Source organism: Embiotoca jacksoni, unplaced genomic scaffold (assembly GCF_022577435.1).
Source record: "Embiotoca jacksoni isolate LCO1_2020_lvr unplaced genomic scaffold, fEmbJac1.0.p SCAF_17, whole genome shotgun sequence".
Taxonomy (NCBI): domain Eukaryota; kingdom Metazoa; phylum Chordata; class Actinopteri; family Embiotocidae; genus Embiotoca; species Embiotoca jacksoni.
This window is the reverse complement of record NW_027185307.1, coordinates 7,675,559-7,696,443: the sequence shown is the minus strand read 5'-3', so window position 1 is coordinate 7,696,443 and position 20,885 is coordinate 7,675,559. Positions and strand designations below refer to the sequence as shown.

General features: G+C 42.5%; 1 protein-coding gene across 2 annotated transcripts in view; it reads right to left on the bottom strand.

Annotated features, from left to right (window-relative positions):
- The window catches only part of LOC138199375 (matrix metalloproteinase-16-like), a 75,849-nt gene that overhangs the window by 37,230 nt on the left and 17,734 nt on the right, over positions 1–20,885 (bottom strand). The window contains exons 2-5 of one of the 2 annotated variants that reach the window (XM_069151425.1): positions 20,131–20,279; positions 18,202–18,216; positions 17,763–17,885; positions 10,663–10,967 (exon numbers count right to left, since the gene is read on the bottom strand). In XM_069151425.1, the coding sequence (XP_069007526.1) occupies positions 10,663–10,967; positions 17,763–17,885; positions 18,202–18,216; positions 20,131–20,279 (592 nt within the window). The remainder of the gene's footprint in view (positions 1–10,662; positions 10,968–17,762; positions 17,886–18,201; positions 18,217–20,130; positions 20,280–20,885) is intronic. The other variant, XM_069151426.1, reaches the window with a different exon arrangement.

Here is a 20,885-nt window from a genome sequence, read left to right as displayed (position 1 = left end):
AAACATTTTACAGAAAACTTAAATAAAGTCTAAAGACTTGTTTTATGTCATCAGATTCTAATCCAAATTCCACTTAAAAGTGTTTCCCGATATTGGCAATTATGGGCAAACAAAGAATTTCAGAGCGTTGTCTGTTCTCAGCACAAAGTTAGTGTTGCCAAGTAATCCACTTAACAGCGCACTGCTGAGCAACAGAAAACGTTCAGACTAGATAGAGTCGTAATGGAAATAGACTGTTAAAGCCACTTTCATTCGATTAAACAATATAATGCTCTGTGTTGTTTGTTATTAAAGTTACTGGAACAAACAAATATCTAAGTAGATCCAAGTTTGTTTGGATACTTAAGGGTTGATAAAACTCCCACTTCACTTTGAGGACAGGAAGTAAATATTCTGAAGATTTAGATGTAGATGTAGATGTGGATGTAGACCCACATCAAAAACTGGTGACTCTACCAGTAGATAATGTCTACATAGACATTATCAAGCACTTTTTTGGATCCCAGAGTCAACTACTGCCATCATAAACCTGAGCCGGACACAAGACACAAAGGAGACTCCGAAAATACAACCACATTACAACTGAAGAAAAACATAGATATATGACCTGAAACAACAAAACCAAACACAAACTGGAATAATATGCAGCTGCAGACTAACTGACAAAAAAACAAAAAAATTATATATCTGATAAGAAATCTAACAAAGACCATGATGATGTACAGACTGGGTGACCACGGTCTGACAGCAGACAGACTTAACTTGCTCGCACTTTGTCCAAACATCATACGGAGACATTCTTTCCAACATTTGGAAAAACAGACACTATAATTTTAATGTCTGAACAACAAGTGTGAAATTACTCTTCAATATGGGGAAGTGCTGGCCGTTAAGTGTGTTACCGTCTGCAACAAAAAATAGACAGCCAGAAGGAAATATCTGCAAGTCAATCAAGCAAATCAAGTGGGTTTGTTTTACATATTTTAGGATAAACGGTTACCTCATTAACTAAAGGAAATTTCCTTCTGTTCTTGTTTTTTCTGGGGTTTTTTTGTAGACCGTAATATTTCAACAGCTTTAAGCCTCATGCCAACCAAACCAGCTGAATTTAAAGGAGTATTTTGCTGTTTTTACATAAAACTGGGCTGTTCATGCAGAAGAAAGTTGCAAATGTTTCAGACATTGGCACTATATGACCAATGACAATCAACTAAAGGGGCTGTAGTATTCCTTTTTGGTCATAAGGTAGAAAACCTACAACAACTAGAATGCACTGGGGCTGTTGCCTTCCTATGCCACTCTGAGGCTGCTCTTATTGGGCAGGCTTGACCAGACCACAGGACTATTTTGGATAATGAATGAGGACGGGGTTGCTCGGGAGTCAATTTCTCCAACTCCTATAGTGAGTCAGAGCAACTAATGTTGGGGAAACTGCTTGTTTTCTCAGGATCCTGAAATATGTCCCTGTGGCCCAAAGCTTTGGTGTAACGTTACACCCGCTTGTGCCACCTCTTCTATAGATTCATCTACTTCATCCAAAACAAACTGGCCTCAGAGATTTCCTGGCTATCCCCGGCACAGGGGATGGGCGTAAATAAAATCGCTAGTACAATTTGTAGTTCCAACCTTCCAGCCTTAGAGTTGGCAAAAGTCCGCCATATGGCGAACAACGCGGGGGAGCTCTGGATGCAGGCAGCGGACACGGACGTCAAAAATTGTTCATTAGCATATACTACCCACACTGTTATGATACAAAGCTGGTTGAAAACGAGCAAAGTTCCCCTTTAATGGACAGTGAGCGCAAGAATGACAAGTGAGGAACAACAATAAAACGAAAAACAGGGTGGAAGAGCCAGAGTGCTTCCTCCTCATCACCCAGTAGGAGTAGCAATCTAAAAATAAACCTGCAAGGACACCATATGCTCTTCTATTCCTCGACTGCTCTTCCTTTTCCCTCTCTTGTACTCTACCCTGCTCCACCATCTCTGATTTTCCCTTTGCTTTTTTTTCTCTTCTTCTGTGGTATTTTTCTTTCCTTACGGTACCCTGACTCACCAGAGATTGCGCCACATAACAACGCCGGCACCATCCGCTGCTAACAAGCTAAAATTGATCTCCCTTCATTGTCAGCTGCTGAAATGACAGCTACTTTGAATGCACAATTGAATAACAGGATTGAACATCGATGATAAACCGCTCTGCCAATCGACGTCAGGGAGCCCAGCTTTCTCCTACGACCATCGATCAAATCGGCTGATTAATGTCGAGACCGTCCCAGCATCCCCTCCATCAGCCAATCATCACTCTGTTATGGAGTGCCCCACCAACCCGGCACCCGCCGTCTAATACCAATACCTGGAAACATAAATTCTCTGCCTATTTTTTGTCCTGGTGACAGCGTGTTTTTCTAACCTCTGTGGCTCATTTTGGGGGCAAGGGTGAAGAACATAATAAAGCCCCTGGAATCTCTCATTTCCTGTGTGTAGGTCTAGCTCGCATGCCGTGTTGTTACATAGTTTTCACTGATATTACTGGAGGCTGGACGTTCTTGAAGACATACCATGCCTTATAAGTCACCCTCGGGTGAAAGTGGGTGTTTGTGTACAGTCATGGTATGCAGTGACGGTGATAAAACTTGTATTTTTTTCTTGGTGCCAAGCTTTTTTTTTTTTTTTTTTTGTAAAATCCAATCAGCCTCAGTGTGACTGAAAGTCTAAATGGAATCGGTCTTATCTCTTCCTGTGCGAATCGCTTTGATTTTTCACAAAGAAAAACACGGCGGCGTCAGCCCACAAAGATGACCTTGTGATAAAGCGCAGATGAGTGTTTGCTTGTTCGCCTTTTTTGTTGTTGTTGCCTTTTGCAAATGCACTCCCTTTCAAAAATGGTCGTGGCACGTCGAGATCTGTTGAAAACTCAATCTAATCATCTCCATCTCCAGTTCTTTTCTTTCTTCTCCAATCCTCTCTCCTTTCTGCCTTCCAGCACTCTGCCTCCCCATTTGACTTTTTTTTTTCATGACGTTGCATGCAATCATATTTCATCCTCATTCTCTCCCTGCATAATTTTCCTTTCCAACCTATTCTCTCTCACATTGTAACCTGCAGTGTTCGGTCTTTAATTCTTCTATCCATCCCTCCATCTATTCATCCATCAGGCTCCCAAGCCCAACAGTCGGGCAGTGGAGCAGCTGCCGGAGCTCCAGGACCACTTCTCTGTGTTTTGGCCGGAGGGTTGTTGCACTGTGAATGGGAATACTGGCAGATCACCCACCCCCCTCACGCTGCTTCCCTGTTGTCTTTCACTGTGCATCATACTGGCTACGATAACACTGGGAGCTATTGTTGTGCAAGCCTCAACACAGTAATGTGTCGATTCTCAGAAAGATAAAATGGAAAAGAGTGAGAGAAAAAGAAAGAAAAAAAACAGATCCAAAGACCGACCAAGTCAGTCAGTGTGTTTCTTTATAATACAACTTTGACCTTCTTGGACAGCTCAAAGGCAAGAGGAAAAAGAAGTGAACAGTTTAAGGTGCAAACAGGTTTGAGATTACACAGCAGTGTTGTTATCTACCTCCAGGAGGGATACACAACAGTTCATAACATCCTGAACGATGCTCAATTACACATCATCCATGTACAATACCGTATACTGCCAGGTTGTATATATCCAGTATACTTTTTTTCCCTATCAGAGGAAATTAATTGTTCACGCTTGCTAAGCGTTATAGAGAACTGATATGATACAAACAGTTTCCTGATGATGGAATCAAACTTCAAAACAAACAACAACAGTGAATTAGAGAGCCACTGTTGGAAAGGTTTGTTCATTTAATTGTTAACACAGACACAGCACAGAGGAGTTAATGTTTAGTGTGAAGCCGAGGTGATAACACAGGCCTGACTGAAGCTGCACGTGACAATTACTTCCCTGGAGTTTCCTTATCTTTCTCAGTGAAGCGGCAACCAGCCGTTACATCACCCATTAGTTTGTGAGCTGATTTTCTGAAGCCTCGAGTTCAGCTATCGCCATCTTGCTATTGTGGAGGCAGAAGGGACCGTATTTGGACGAGCAGGGGAGCACTGAGAGGTGAAACTGACGACACCGCAGACCTGTCAATCAAACAGGCATGCCCCCAAACATACTGTTGTTTGAGACCTAATATCTAAGTAATGATGGAGGTGTTTTCAGATGGACTGCCTGAAAACTAATAAGAAAGAGTGACTTCAGTGAATGACACCATTATGACTTGTGGAAAAAATGTATCGACTTTGTATTTCATAAGAGAAGTTGAATAGAAGTCTTTGGAGCCACAGCCTTTCTGGAGCCGGCCCCTAGTGGCCCTCGGTGGTGTTACATTTGAAAGCACTTCTGCATTGGCCTTACTTTTCAGAACCAAAACAACATTTTGCCAAAAATAGCTCTGATCAGATGCTATTTTCTTGATCTTGATGCTCCGCTGGTCGTGCCTTTTTTTTCTGTTTAATTTTGTATACATCACATACTGCCTCTCCTATATGATAAAAGCATCCAATCAAATACGCACAGAAAGCCGCTGCTGCACGCGGTGTATCAAAGTCTCTTAGAATGCCATTAGTTAATAAGTACATCATTCTGCTGTGTGTGCTAAAAATCCCACTGAATGCAACTTTTGAGTAATCCCCTATTCTCAAATGCCTGAGTTGCAGTGTGAGCCAAGGTGCAGACAAAACAGTGTGTGTGTGTGTGTGTGTGTGTGTGTGTGTGTGTGTGTGTGTGTGTGTGTGTGTGTATGTGAGAGTACTTCAACACGTGTATGCCAGTGTTTATCTCCATGCAGAAAGAGATTAATCCTCCAGCGTGCATCTGTGACGTCATCACCCAAAACAACAACAATAACATCTCTGGTGCTATGCTGGCAACAGTCGCCGTGACGACTGATCCTTCCTGACAACAGTGCACGGGTGGGGATTAGGTACGACAGGCACGGGCACCTTACCGGACAGCAGCTCATCTCCGGTGTGTGTGTGTGTGTGTGTGTGTGTGTGTGTGTGTGTGTGTGTGTGTGTGTGTGTGTGTGTGTGTGTGTGTGTGTGTGTTGTGACGTTAAAAGTCAATAAAAAACAAAGACACAAGAGACTAAAGAAATAGAGCTGATAGAGAAAAGAAAAGCCAGACATCATGTGCTGCTCTGAGCTAAAATTGCATCATTCCCAGCTGTTCCCAACAAAGCATGGGTACAGAAAGAGAGAGAACGTGGATGATAGATGGATTCCAAATCCATCAAACAACATGTAATGGAAATATATGGAATTATCCATCTCTGCTCTGCCAATATCTAGATTAAACTAAACATCTACATGCATGTATTTATTAAATTATTGTATAATTATTGCATTTCAGAGATGTCAAAAAAAAATAAAATTATTTAGGTTTGCATCTTTGAACTTTGGACATGTGGAAGATCGGATTCGGATGCTTAACAGTCAAACGATGAGCATGTTAGGAGGGGAAAAAAAAATTCTTGGACATGTGCTTATATAAACTGAATGTATAGATCCCATTCAGACACACAGGTTAGAAGAAAATGGCATCATAATCTAGAAAGCATGCCTTCTTTATGGCCACGTTCATTCACACAACAGCACTGAAAACAAAAGCAGGCCCCTCGTTCATTTGAGTGGAAACACAGCACAGACACAGAGTAAGCACCAGCGCAGGACGCTCCATTAAAGACAGCAACTTCTATCACAGTGCTCTGAATGTCACCCAGAAAGAAAATCTAATACGTGCAAGAGCACATGAGGACAACCTTTCAGAGATTACTCTGTGGCTCAGATGGTAGAGTGGGTTGAACACTAATTGGAAGGTTGGTGGTTCAATCCCCAGCTCCTCCTGTCCACATGCCTAAGTGTCCTTGAGCAAGACACTGAACCCTAAGTTGCTCCCGATGGTGTACCATCGGCGTGTGAATGTGCTCCTGATGGCAGCACCTTGCATGGTGATCTGTCTCATTAGTGTGTGAATGGGAAAACTATGTTAAAGCACTGCGACCGAAAGGTGATAAAGCGCAATACAAGTACAGACCATTTACCATTTGTTTTACCCTCCATGCATTTATGTGCCACAACTGCGATCATTAGCTTTGTGTCTTAGTTTGTGCTTTGTCCTCTTTGTCCTCTCTCGTCCTGCACCTTTCTGCAGGTATCTCTGGCTCTGAGCTGCATTTTTCCATCTGAGGTTACTGGAGACACCCACCTCCCCGATTTAATTGTTTGTTGTCTCTCTATGCTGTTCTTTTCTTTCTCCGCTCTCCCCTTCACCCCAACTGGTCGAGGCAGATGGCCGCCCACCTGACTCTGGTTCTGTCGGAGGTTTCTTCCTGTCAAAAGGGAGGTTTTTTTTCCCACCCACTGTTATCAATTGTTGACATATAGATAAAACTGAATTGAATAACATTACAAACCTTTGTGCAGTTTTTTTGGCCTCTGATAAGGTCATGAAACTGGAGGCACTCAAACTGTTTTTTTGTAGACTTAGTTTTGTCATTTTTGCTTCCATTAGACAGAAAGGACATTGAACTTGTGTTTTACTGTACGTGCCCCTCAACCCTTCAGCTGTTGGGATGCCAAACACAAAACACAGGGCTGTTTATGCTTGGAATTACCGCTAATGCTTTACAATCTTCTCACAGTCACAGGTTGTGTTTTGGTAAGGCTGTTAAACGGCTTTGCAGTAAAGTCTGATATTGGCAAGTCAGTGACATCCGTTCTCAAATGGATCCAAGTGCAGTTTAAATGATTACAAATACAGTTGGTCTGAAATCACAGTGCTAAGTGTGTGGTTTCATATAAAGATATTATTATAAAAGATTGTTATCTTATTATATAAGTATCAATGTTTAAGGATTTCTTTCCTGTTTCGTTTATTTTTTTTGTTGAACTGTATCATGTATTTTTACTCTGATATCTTTTTTGCTCTGAAATGTTTGTTTTATTACTTATTTTGTAAAAAAAAAAAAAAAAAAAAAAAAATTGAAATAAGAATTACATTTAATTGAAGAACTCGGGCTTCAGGTTTTATAAACCAGGAATAAAACCTGTGATATATTTTTTTATTGCACCGTTACAAAATTTTCAGTTTTACAAACAGCTAAAATACAACAGCATGTACCAAAATGCACACAAACACACACACACACACACACACACACACACACACACACACACACACACACACACACACACACACACACACACACACACACACACACTGTCTTGACACCACAGAGTTATAAACTGGCAAAAGGCTTCGTTTCCAGAGATAAAGAGTTCAGATTTGAACGTGTTCACTCGATGAAGCAAGTCTGACTCTATACTGAGAGTATATGAGAGTAGCAATATTGCATCCTAATCTATATTTTGTCACGACATATTAATCTGATCTCTGCTCCACTTTTTTCAAAGTCTGCACATGTTGCAAAGAAACAGGACTATGTTTAATTATTAGTAGTAACATTGGTGTTTCTACTTCCAGCACTATTATCTTACAGGTTATTTGTCTTGGCCGGCCAAAAGCTACATACCGCCTGATAGGCTCTACTGCCGTGCCAAGACGAAAAAACGAGCTGGCAGGAATACAGACTGGAGTACCTGATATTTGGCAGAGTGATTGTTAAATTTCAGGATCTTCAGTCTCAGCACAAAACACTGGTCGCTGGCAGCGTGGAGTCGTTTCTGCCTTCAGAAAGTCGTCTCAGTGAGGCGGCTGGTCATCATGCAGGAGTCCCCAGCCACCCCCCACCCCCACCCCATCCCATCCACTCCCACCTCCTCAACCCCATCCACTACCACCCCCCACCACCATCACACTTCCCCTCAACCCCCCCCACCCACCTCCATCCATCCCACACCACAGCGAGCAGGCAGAATTCAGCCCAGCGCATGTTCGCATTTCGCAATAAAGCCAGCTGGAGAGCGCGTATTAGAACTGCATGCATTATGGGATGTTTTCACAGAAGTATGGGCCGCAGCAGGGCTGTATTAATATTGCATTGAGGGGTAGAGCATAGTGTGTGTGTGTGTGTGTGTGTGTGTGTGTGTGTGTGTGTTGAAGGCAGTGAATCATAGCCTTCAATGGCAGCTGCTTCTCCTTCCTCCAAGGTGCGACAGCAGTCATGACAACACTGTGCGTGTGTGCGTGCGTGCGTGCGTGCGCGTGTGTGTATCTTCACCTTCACATGTGCACATACGGTATGTGTGTTGATGTATTTATGATATTAGTGAATGCTGCAGAATAAAACTGTTAACTCGAGGTTAATTCGATCCCATCAGTTGTTATATTGAATGAAAGACATCGAACTAAAGCTGTAAATAAAGCCGTTCACTACATGTTATTTAAGCCTACAAACGCCCCCCCCCCCCCTCGCCCCCTCCCGCTCCTGCTTGAAATTCAGTCTTCAGCAGTGACTTCCTCACTTCTATTTCCGATGCGCAGCTCTCTCCAGCTCCCACTCATCTCCTCTGCTCTCCTCTCTCCACTTTCCTCTTCAAATGTTTTCTTTACTTCGCTGTGCGGCTCTTTCAGTCTTTCCCTCCACGTCTGTCTCTCTTGTGAGCTCTTGAACCTCCAATATTTGTCTAGATATACTCCACCATTCTCTCTCATCCTCTCTTTCGCTCTGTCATCTCCGCCACCTTCCTGCTCGTAAACTCATCGGGTTTTGTGTGTCTTCCGTCTGTGTCTCTCTTTCTTGTCTCTCGCTCAGTCGTCTCTGTCTTTGTTTTGTCTTTGTTTTGACTCGTGACTCCGTAACAGCTCCTCTTGAGTTGTCTCTGTGGACCGCGGGGCTGGATTGCTCCTTAGATTTAATGAGGAACTGAAAACATTCAACTTTTAGAGTCCCAGAGACAAATTGTAAATTACCCTCGAAACCTTTTTGCTTTGATTTGCTTTGCTCTTGTTTAACTCTACTTGTATTAAACCTCTTTCACAGCCATTTCTCTCCATCTTCGATGCTTCCCTACAATCTCTTTGTCTTGTTTACGCTCGCTGAAGGATGCACGGGGTTCAGAGGTCGACCTGTGAGCTCAGTCGACGGGCCTCTGCCTGCCACGGACTCACAAACGTGCCTACAGACAAGCGGAGATCTGACGGAGCCTCAGCACAACACTAAACAGCACCGCAGCTGCTCAACATGCAACCCACACAACAAAATGACATGCGCTAAAGGCAGTCTGACAAGCTGCAAGGCTCCGAGGGCAAGTACTCCGCTAGGTCACGGGCTGGAGGTCAGCGTAGAGCGAGAGGTGATACGACTACTGGAGTTCAAGAGGGAAGATATCTGCTTTCAGAGCGAGAGGTCTGAGCAAGGCTCGGAAAATCAGAGTTAAATCGCAGCAGAAAGCAGCGGTCAACTGACCAGCACAACCAACATCCAGCAGGCATCCCGCTGCCACACATCAGGTCTGCTAGCAGAGCATCAGGATTCTGTGGTTCAGTCAGAGCAGATGTGCTGCACATAATAAAATATCTTCTGCGTCCATATGTGCTATTGCTGTAAATATTTTTTTTTTAAAAAACATTTTTTTACCACTCGAGATAAGAAAAGTGTAGTTTCATATACAGTCGAGCTTAAATGCGCAATTTAAAGCAAAGAACATGCAGTGAAATCCACAACAGCAGTGTAGAATATGTGACAAATACTTTTCACTGACTTCTTTAGAGACTTGACATTTACAGTTTGGAAAATAATACCAACGTGTTTGACCTGTTTGTGTTGTATCACGATGCATTGATAACATGATTCCATTTCTCAGCGATGAGTGTACAGTAGAAATTTACTATTTCAGTTTCTGTAATGACATCAAACCTGGTGATAAACGATGATACCCGACTCATGAGAGTGTAAATTGCGGCTGAAAGCTTGGAAAAAGGTTGTAAGTGGTCTGTTGGGGTTATTTTGTCACAAATACTACAAACAAAATCACTTCTGTTTCTTCTTGAGTTTCCACATAAAGGCACCAGTGAGGTGATTTTTTTTTTTTTAAGCTCATACTGTGTCTCTCAGGCCGGTATGAGCAGACTCACATTCACTTAGTGAATATACGAGTCAGGTCATGGTCCATAGAGGATTAATTCCAGTCGTTGCATGCTACTTGCCGTAGACCTCGGGTTCATTTTGAAACTATTGGAGCAGCCTTTAACCAATCAGCATTGACCATCAGAAGGCGCGTAGTGTGCTCCCAAACTTACAAAGCTTTAAACGACAGAGACCTTTCCCCAATGAGAAGCAGAGTACAGCGCCTTGTTGGTAAATGTCCACTGCATGGCCAAAATGCAGACACTGTTACTTACTCTGGCTTCAAATTCTCAGTATTTTCTGACATTTCTAAACCTGTTTGTATCACTTCATCTAGTTCTGCCACCGCCACCATTGCTGGAGCTACATTTCAAAGCAAACATTTGACCCTCACTGGTCGCTGATTTTTTTCCAGCTTTTATAGATCGCCGATAAAACAAGTCACAGCATATTATCATACATAGACCTAAATATTAATGTCAATGTTCAACAGGACACATACTGTATATATCGATCCCGCACGTGTTGGCTGACTGTTGCATGATTATTCATCGATCTGTGCTGTGTCATCATAAACTTTCCCGATAATACTTAGTTCTTACCGTCATGGTTGGGGTTTCCCAGCGTCCACGGTTCATCTGAGTCAAAGTGCGTGTCGCCTCCTATTCCCGGCCCTGGAAAGTAGGCATGGGCCAGGAAGCCCCCCTCGCCGTCGAAGGGCGAGCTGTCGCCGTGGAAACCTGAAGCGAAGATGATGGTGATGTCCACGTCTTTCTTGGTCCTCTCCAGCTCGCTGTAGGGCAAGGCCTCGAAGCGCAGCGGCGTCACGTTCTGCCACACGTCGAAGGCTCGCCGGATGGCGTCGTGGGTCTCCTCGGCACCGACTTTGGGCGTCACGTTCTTTATGCTGCGGAGACACGAGATAAAACGGGGGGACAAAGTTAGACTGGGAGAATCCTGGCAAGTCTTTGTAAACATTTCACACAACCAGATAATTTTCTCTTATCATCATGCTCTAGTAGGCCTCAAATCAGGGGTTCTCCTTCAGCTGTCTGGATGAGCAAATCCATTGTAAATTGGTCTGATAAGACTCGCGGGTGCTCCGGGCGTTTGGTAAAACCCTTCAAGTGTCTTCTTATCCTGTTGGTTGACCACTCAGAGGAAAACTTAAAGAACAGAATCTAATTCGGGAAAGTAAATAGTATCCAATTCCTCTGAAGCGTGAGATATGGCGAGATAGAAAACAATAGTCAGTTTAGCAGTGCATGTCAATCTGTGATCCCACCCCACCCCCCCACCAAAAAACCCCCAAAAAACGATCACGTTTTCCCTGCATGCTGCCATTTCACGCTCATCCTGTTCCCCAACAGAGAGCTAAATGGAGCGATTTGTGAGAGAAAACAGCTGAGTCCTCTCCTGCCGGCTTTGAGTTGCTGCAGGTGTGGAGAGGACGGGACAATTTCCTGCCTCTGGAATTTATTTTCTAATTAAGGATTATCAACAGCCCACTGCCTGCTGAGAGCCCCAGTCTGGTTTGGGCAATCAGGAAAAACCTCTCTCCACTTTATTCGCTCCGAAAATATCTCAGTGTCACGCTCTATTAAAATTTGGTTTGTCTCCAAGGATAGACAGATAGGTGTAGTTTACATCCTCCAACTTCCGACACTTGTAAACACACGATGCTCTGTGTGTTATTACGCTGCTGATAGTGCAGTGTTTGAGTTGGGTGTAAAGGTGTTTGGCTGATCAGTTGATAAGTGCAGTGTAAATAAATTGTGCAGCAAAAAGTAGCGCTGTGCCCATTTATCTGTTTTTCTTTTCTTCAAGTCTTCTTGTTCATGTGCGTTAATTTTTATTCAAGATTGGCCTGTTTTCTCCTCTCCTCCTCCTCCTCCTCCCCCCCTCCCTCCTCCTCCCCGTCACCTCTGTGTACCCTCTGTCACCTCCTCGCCTCTGTTCCTGTTTTCATTTCACTCCTTCACAGTGTCTGTGTTTGGCTGTCATGCTGTCATTTTCCATAATAGGAATAAATATTATCAGAACGTCTGGCTGCTGCTGTTTCCAGGCACATTTATGTACACTGCATATTTATAATGCATGTAAGCTCAGATTCATTATTAAATCTATCTGCTCTTTCAAGACCGACTCGCTGACAGCCGTCGACCACTTCAGCAGAGATGTGTTTGCTATAATTACGCTCTCACAAGTTTCTGAAAAACTTTCTCTCTCAGCTAATGATTCATGTTTTGTCAGAACTGATCCCTGCACACGCACACACACACACGCACGCACACGCACGCGCACACACACACACACACACACACACACACACACACACACACACACGCGTTTGTCTTTCTATCCTTGTGGAGACACATTGAAACAGTGTCTTCCTTGGCCACCTAACCCTAACTTTAAGTGACTTACCCCAACCGCTGGCCTAAACCTAATTCTAGACTCAACTCCAAAACCAAGTTTTAACTCTCAAATTGACCTTTAAATTCGAGACGAGATGAAGTACACGTCATTTTAAAATACAGATCCCCAGAAACCAGACATCGGGAATGTAAAGAAACAGGTAAGAAGTCTTTGTTTGGGCCAGTTGATGATCATCTGATATTCTTGCATGTTTTATGAACCCCAAACATTTGTCTGAAATGTTTTTGCTTTCCTACATTTACAGCTGCATATCATTCAACAACTCTTGATACAGTTTCCAACAGCGTGGCTTCCATACCGCTTCCTGAACGATTATTTTTTTGACACCAACTTTAGAAAATTCATTTTCAGAAAAAGAACAGTACATCAGGTTAGGGTACAAAACTTTAGTTTTCATGCACGTTAGAGGGGGAGAGTGTAAGCTAGACTGTTTACAATAAACAAAGACGCCGTATCGAAATATGGTACCAAATGAAAAGGCATTTTTTTGATGGTAGACAGTATGAAAACAGTTTGGTTGGTGCCATAAAGGTTCCCACCCTCTGCATCTGCATTGATAGGAACTCCATCACACATTATCACTTGCTCTGTCTGTCTGCTGCGTAGTGACAATATTCATTAGCAGCATTAACTGCTAACAAGCTGTCAAGTAGCTGCCATGTATTAATACGGCAGGTGAAATTGTCACTAATGTTTCATTACACTGCTGGCAGACGAGCATAAATTATCACTATTTTAATTTGTAGTTAGCATTCGAGGGCTGAAAATGGTTTGAGGCAGTATTGTGTCCATTTCAGTCACAGCATGTTGGCTGAAACCCCGTAATGGACATATGCTGTCAACAACAAACCCTAACTCTTCTCAAAGCAGCTTTGTCAGAGAACAACTGATCAGCTGGACCACGAACTGAAAGCAGCAACATCCCCATTCAGACGTTTGTCTTAAGTGATACAAAATTGTGATGAATAACAGCCAGAAAATTGCGCTCGTCCTAAATTGTCCTTCAATAAGTGTGAATAATGCACGCAACTCAAGATGGGTGCTGACAAGCGCTCAAATTACAGAAACAATCTTGAATATCAATTGAAGAGGCATTAGTGCACTGCTTGGCTGTTGAGTAAGCAAACTGTCTGTGCCTGATTGAGACCACTTAAGGAGGCAGCACGAATGGCTGCTTTGTCTTTTGAACAGCTGATGTCGAGCAGATAGAAGTACGAGCACACAAGGAAAGAATATTTTCATCAAATCAGTATCATCTGACCTAGAAAGTGTCCAGGGCTGCAAACGTCTTCCCTGAGATTCAAAATGAAGAAAACCCACTGCAGCACCTCCAGGGCTCTGCACGAATACATGCCCTTGTCCTGCTCCATCTGAAAGGCCTCACCAACAACTGCGCGGCCACTCGAGGAATAAAAAGATGGTTTAATTTGAGTTTATGACCCATCTCGCCGGACGTGCGTCCTATTATAAGGGCAGGGCGGATAAAGACAGAGACGCATGTGGCGAGAAGCTGCAAAACAACAACTGAAAAGAACCACAGCCTGCTCTGAGGCCATATCAGATATTAAAGTCCGTGTGGCGAGGTGATAATGATTCCAGATGCAACTCATGTGCTGTTATAGTACCTGCATGCAGGGAGCACAGTAGGGATGCCAAAGCTAATTAGTGCCTCCCCACAGCAAGTACGGTATGTGGCTACATGGAAACCAGCACACACCAGGGGCGGTCATGCATTTGTTACACTTTCCAAATGCCAGCGTTGTTTTTTAACGATTATTTTAAAAGCTGAAACGCTTGAAAGAGAAAGACGGAGGTATTTCAGGGAGAAAGAGTGAGAAGACATCTTCTATTTTGTTTACAGTTTCCTAGTATTCCAACTGAGACAGGAGGGAGAATTTAGATTCAGCATTTAACGCTGACTCGACTTCAAGCTTTAACTTAAAGCACACTTAACAGATGAAAAAATGTTGCTGCTGTTGACCTGAAGTGAGTTTATTTTGGGGTGATATAAAGTTGCAGCTTGGCGATTTAACCTGTAGTCCACTTATTTAATCCTAAATGATCATATAGGTGTTAAAATCTTCAATCAAAGCACATTTCCACCCTAGTTTGTGAGCCACTTAACAATGTGATGTCACCAGCACGGTGAAGAAGATTCGGTAGCACAACAAAATACTTTTAACCAAGGCAAGGAATAAGATGCGTTTTATTTTTGTGGGAATTGAAAGATTCCAAGCATGAATATATATATATATATATATATATATATATATATATATATATATATATATATTCATATATATATATATAACTCTGGCAGTCAGGGGTTACTTAGCAGCTGTACCTTAAAGCAGCTGTGCAAGCAACCCAGTGTCATGGAAGCATTTTAGCAGATTTTAATCATTTCTGCTGATTATAATTTTGTGATTTCATTTTTGTAGCTTTGTAAATGTTGAGATCTGAAAACAGGACAAAAAAAAAAAACACGACACAGAAACACAGGTGGTCAGGCAGGCAGAAAAGTTATAAGTAAACGTCAAATAATGTTGAGGAGAAAACCAAGCTGAATGACAAAATGATCACTGGTTCATATATTCTCATTGTATATATTCATGTTTTGAGGCCACACATTTGTGCAATGACGGGTTATTAGCAACACTTAAGGTGTGTGCACTTTACCTGCAAATAAAATGGCTTAGATACTCTCACACTGTTGGCTTGTGGATGTTGTGATAGAAAGGATGATGATTCATAGCTCGAAGTAACTTGTCAATGTTATGATAAATGATGGCTAAAAATGAAAAATAAAAATAGAAGATCTAAGCTGTAATAAATCACTCTAAAATTCAGCATAATTATTTCAACCTCAGATGAAGTTCCCCACATGCAGTAAAGATGCTGCTTCTTCCCAAGACAGGAAATTCTTTCACACTTTGATTCCAGCCAAGACAGCACATCTCTTATTATTGGTCACACTTTGATACTTTTATTATATTTGATAATTTGGTGGTGAGTCGTACAGCTACATGAATAAGCTGCATACTGTAACTACCACTGCACCAATTTGAGATAAAAAGAGCAGCTGCAGGCACATCTGACTACTGACTGGAGGCCAAGCACACATCACATCCATGTACAACACACACACACATGTGCACACACACATACACACACACACACACACACACACACACACACACACACACACACACACACACACACACACACACACACACACACACACACACACACACACATGTGCACACACTCTGAAAATGCTCCCTTCCCATTACATAACCCTAATCTGTCAGAGAGCACCCTCTGCCTTCCACCGGGGTTTCCTCCTCTCCTCTCAGCTCATCGCTTTCTCTCTGCAGCTGCTTCTTCCTCCTCACTCTGCTCCCTCCTCATCCTCACCTATCCGCTCCTCCACTCTTCATCAAGCCCGCTCATTTGCTTCTTTTCACAGCGGCGCCGTCACAGATGAACACTGATTTGCAACCCGGTCCCAGTGTCGTTTTTTAAGGAGAGAAATGTACATGCATGAATGTGGACAGTTATTCCATCAGTGATACACAGTCCTATACTTCAGCAGTGGGTCACTGATCAATATAGATTATATTTAGCATGTAATGCTGCTTACATCTATCCCCAGGGCAGAGCAAAAACGCAAAAAAAAACAAGCACACTTCTTCAGGATTACCCAGTGAAACATGAAGCTGGAGGCGAGTTACAGTATACCACAAATAAAACATTACAGAATCTGGGCTGCTGACCTCACTAAATGAACACAGTCTTATTATATAACCGCTGCATGTTGTCCTATACATTATTACTCATGTAACTTGATGTCAGAAGATGGGCTTTGTGAATTATGAAATTTGTGATGAGGTCAGTGGCACATGGGTGCATCCTACATGTACACTCTTTTCCCATTTGTGCTGCATGTTCTGTCGGGGATAAAGCTGCTTCTTCTGCACTGGGAGGTTTTAAGAACACGGCTGTTGTTATGTGTAATGTGATGGTGGCTTTAAGCGACGTGGAAATTTAGCTGACCTTTTTAGTTTCATAGCATAGTGTCTGTCATGTAATTAAGTTAAAATATTATCAATATTATTGTGTTGCTATACGGGGGAAAATGTTTAATCTTAAAAGTCTCCAGACAGACACAGAAGCGCCGTCCAGTCAAAAGTAAGAACTAATCACATCTGCTGGAGCCGGCGAAGTATTTTTCTGTCTCTTAATGAAAAGGTCAGTGACACTGGTTCCTCCCTGAAGCCCTGTTTGTGTGTGTGTGCGTCTTTGTGTGTGTGTGTGTGTGTGTGTGTGTGTGTGTGTGTGTGTGTGTGTGTGTGTGTGTGTGTGTGTGTAGATATCAGTAGGTTTGTACTGGGTGTCTTCAAAAGCTCCCTTGATGTGGACAGTCAGTGTTGTGGTTCCCAGAGTTTCCAAAATTAGAAACAGAAAATTCAGGCCCCTCTTCTGTGGAACCAGCTCCCAGTTCGGATTGGAGGGGCTGGTCAGGTGACCTTGAACCACCCCTTTGTTAGGCTGTTATTTATTTATTGTATTGTTTATTTTGCAGGGACAATGCACACCAATCAACAGTAAAACTGTAAGTAAGCCAGAGTAAGCCAGAGAGGCTAATTTTCATCTGCTGTCCCCGTTATAGACCTCGGCTGCTGGGGGATCTCATGATGCACTGAGCTCCTTTCCTCTCTCTTTCACTCCCTATGCACTCATATGCCACCATTACATCTCATTAACTTCATGCTTTCTCTCTCCCATAGTTTTTGCTTATTGTTTCTCCACACAGTTCCGTCACTCGCGGAGTTTCTGTGCTTTCTTTTGCCGATATCCCTGGCCCTCAAGCTGCATGTCTCTGGTCTGCGATTGTCGCCCCCACCAACAGTTCATGTCTTGGATCTCTATGATGTTCTTCGCCCACCTCTGAGCCCGGCTGTGTCGGAGGTTTCTTCCTGTTAAAAGGGAGTTTTTCCTTCCCTCTGTCTGACGTTTTCCTCCAAGCTTACATGGTAAGTGTTAAATGTTTGGGTTCCTCTGTATATTTTTGTAAAGCTCTGTTGTAAGGACTTGAATGTGTTAAGTGCCTTGAAATAGCCTGTTGTGATTTGGCGCTATTTAAATAAAATGTAATTGAATTGAATCGGGACGGTTCCGGGGATTGGAGGGAAGTTGGATTTTTATGAAATGGCGTCATGACAAATAACAACAGAAATCTTGGTACAGTAAATCCACTCACCTGTATGTGATATGTTTGTGTTGCCACTTCTGTCCTGTGAGGGCGTACCGCCGTTTCCTCACGCTGAATTTGGATGCACCTCCGACCTGGTCAGGAACCCCACATCTGGGCTTCCTCATCCACCTACAGGAGGAAGGTGAGGAGGGCATTTAAGCAGCAGCAGCAGCAACAGCAGCCTTTTTTTCCCCCCACAAAGTGATCAACAGATATAAATGATGAACAGAAGCCAGTTCTGAACCGGCGTAGCTCAGACACAACAGATGAGAGAAACATTATTCATATGAAGCCCTCTGTGCTTTTTTTTTTTTTTATGTCTTTAAATGAAACAAAGTGTTGGCACAAATCACACAAAACACCAATCATAACTCTGAATGAAGACCAACCACACACGTAACTGTAAAGCACTCAGGAACAATATGACACACAAAAGGTGCCTCACCTTATCGTGTTATCGCTACATCAACCGAGAGAAGCAGAAGGGGGGAAAAAAAAACAAGACATATTGTTAGCTTATCATATTTCACTATGTTTCAGCCCGGTGGTTGGACAGCTGTTAGTCCGCGTCCACATCGCTGGCCACTACATTGCCGTGTTACCCTTCAGTGGCCAATTTCAGCTCATTTGCTATTTGCAGCACGGATGGTATTTCACTGTTGGCGGGGATGAATGTCACTGAGCACTGTTTTAGTGATGTGCAGGTAAAAGAGACATCTGGAAACAGCGCAGAGGTTAAAACTGCATCTGGTCTAAAAATATGAATTATGTCTTTTGTTTAATGACTGCTACTGCACTCATATCAGTGATTCTTAATTAGAGCTGCAACAATTAGTATATTGATTACTATTTTGAAAATGGATTATCCAGCCTTTTTCAATGAAAAAATACAAAACTTCTTTGATTCAAGCCTTTTAAATATGAACATTTTCTGGTTCTTTTAGTCCTCCATGATCATAAACTGAATATATTTTGGTTGTCGAATGTTAGTCGGGACAAAACAGGATATTTTAGGCTCCACTTCGGACCATTTTCGGACATTTTAAAGACCAAACCGCGAGAAAACTATCGCCCAATTAACTTACAATGAAAATAATGGTTATTTGCAGCTCTTTTTTTTTATGTTATGCATAATTTAAAAATAGCTCTTTAAAGATTAATGGAAGCCTCGTGTAGGTTTATCCTCCACTACACTCCTGTTTGTAGATGACACAAGTCTTTTATATTGTTTCACTGTAAACCCTCGTGTCGTCCTCGTCTGTTTGAGGTTTGACTGATCGAATGAGGAGTAGCCACCTGCCGTCGCTGTTCTTTCTTCTCTTCCTCTGAGTATTAATACAGAGGCATTTTGCAGCCTTTGATCTGACATCGGAGGTGTACTCTCTGCAAAAGGTCCCTTTGATCAAATTAAAACGCCCCACTTAATCTATGTCAGGGCAACTTTGTGTCTGGCAAAATGACTCTGCTTGCCTTCAGCATGCAAAACGGGCTGAGTGAAAGAAGCGTCGACCATTTGTACGCCCAGTTTGAACACGTCTAGTCAACTTGAACTGAGAACGCAGTGATCGTTAATCAAAAACAACAAATGACTGCAACAGCAGCGGCGTTTACGGCATGTTCCGCCACCTGGCTTTTGTTCAGTCCTCTTGTTGAAGCCGTTTTGTGGCACTACAGGAGCCGAATCATTGTAGAGAGCATCACAACTATAACTAAATGACTTTTCCCAGGTCTAATAGTTGTATTTGTTTGCCACAAAATGTCTTCCACAAAGTAGTCTTCAGGCTTTTTGGGTGTTGTTTGCTAATTTTCTGCAGCTTTTCCACATTTTTGGAAGGTTTTACACAAGATATAATAATAATACTAAAAGATTCTATGAAATGTCCTATTTTTAACTGAAACGCATCAAATCTTCTTGGGATACCACACCCAAAACTCCCACCAAATATGATCACCTAAGTCTTCCACAAACTTTTGGAAAACACAGCAACCTATGCCAGAGGCCCAGAGCAAATGGTACTATTTATCAAATCATGTAAATCAAGGATAAATAACATCAATCTATTTAGATGCAATGTCAAAAAAATAACTGAGGAGCATGTTTCTCCTATCGCTCATGTTTTGCTATTTCCATAATTAATCACATAGATGTAATAGCACATTATATTAGCCAGTGCAACGCAACAGTGTTAATTACTGTTATACAGGCCAACATGAGAAATGACCATGTACACTCGTAAATAAAACATTGTGGCTGCTTTGTATTTGCAGTTCACTCCTCCCCGTCCTTCTACCACCTAAGAAACCCATCATGAATTCAACACACGGTTCATACTGTGACATCTTTTCAGGGTATTTGTAAAGGTGTGTGACTCACTCTATAGTGTGGCCGTCCAGAGTCCCTGTGACATTTAGGCCGTAGCGGCGCTGCATGGCAGCGATAGCAGACTGCATGACTCGGGCAGAACGCAGCACTGACATTCTGGGGTCTGCAGGAGGGAGGTAGCCATACCTCTGGAGCCATGCCTGGAAACGAGGAAACACACAGGAAAAGATGAGACATTATAGGAAAGTCAATGCAAAGAGTATAAACACCTGAGGGTGACTGTAGTCTGGTGGTTCAAGGAATAGTTCAACATTTTGGGAGATAAACTTATTGGCTTTCTTGAAAAGAGGTCAATTAAAGCATTGATATCATCATACTAAATAGTAACTGTGAATGTATGGTGTTGTATCTGTGCGTGAGAAGAACTTTAAACAGACAATACACTCAACGAAATAACCCTGAATAAATCAAGGCAAAAAAATATTCCCTTTTCTTTAAGACCTAGAACATCATTTAAATGTCATCAAGATACAACATTGTACAAAAGACCAAAGATCAGTAAATAACAGATCTAAAGACATTTTTTGAAAAGACATTTGTAAAAGGGCATAAGTAGAGAGAAATAAATCTCTATACTAGTTTATAGTGCAGCATGTCATCTGTTATCATGTCATTTGGCTTGTCAGGGAAAGGCTTTGGTGTAATAGAGCTCTCAGTGTCCCTATAAAATCCTGCCAGAGGGAATCACAGCTCAGATCTTCGACCAGGCAGGAGAAGGGGGATCGGCTGGGCTTTCCCACACGAGA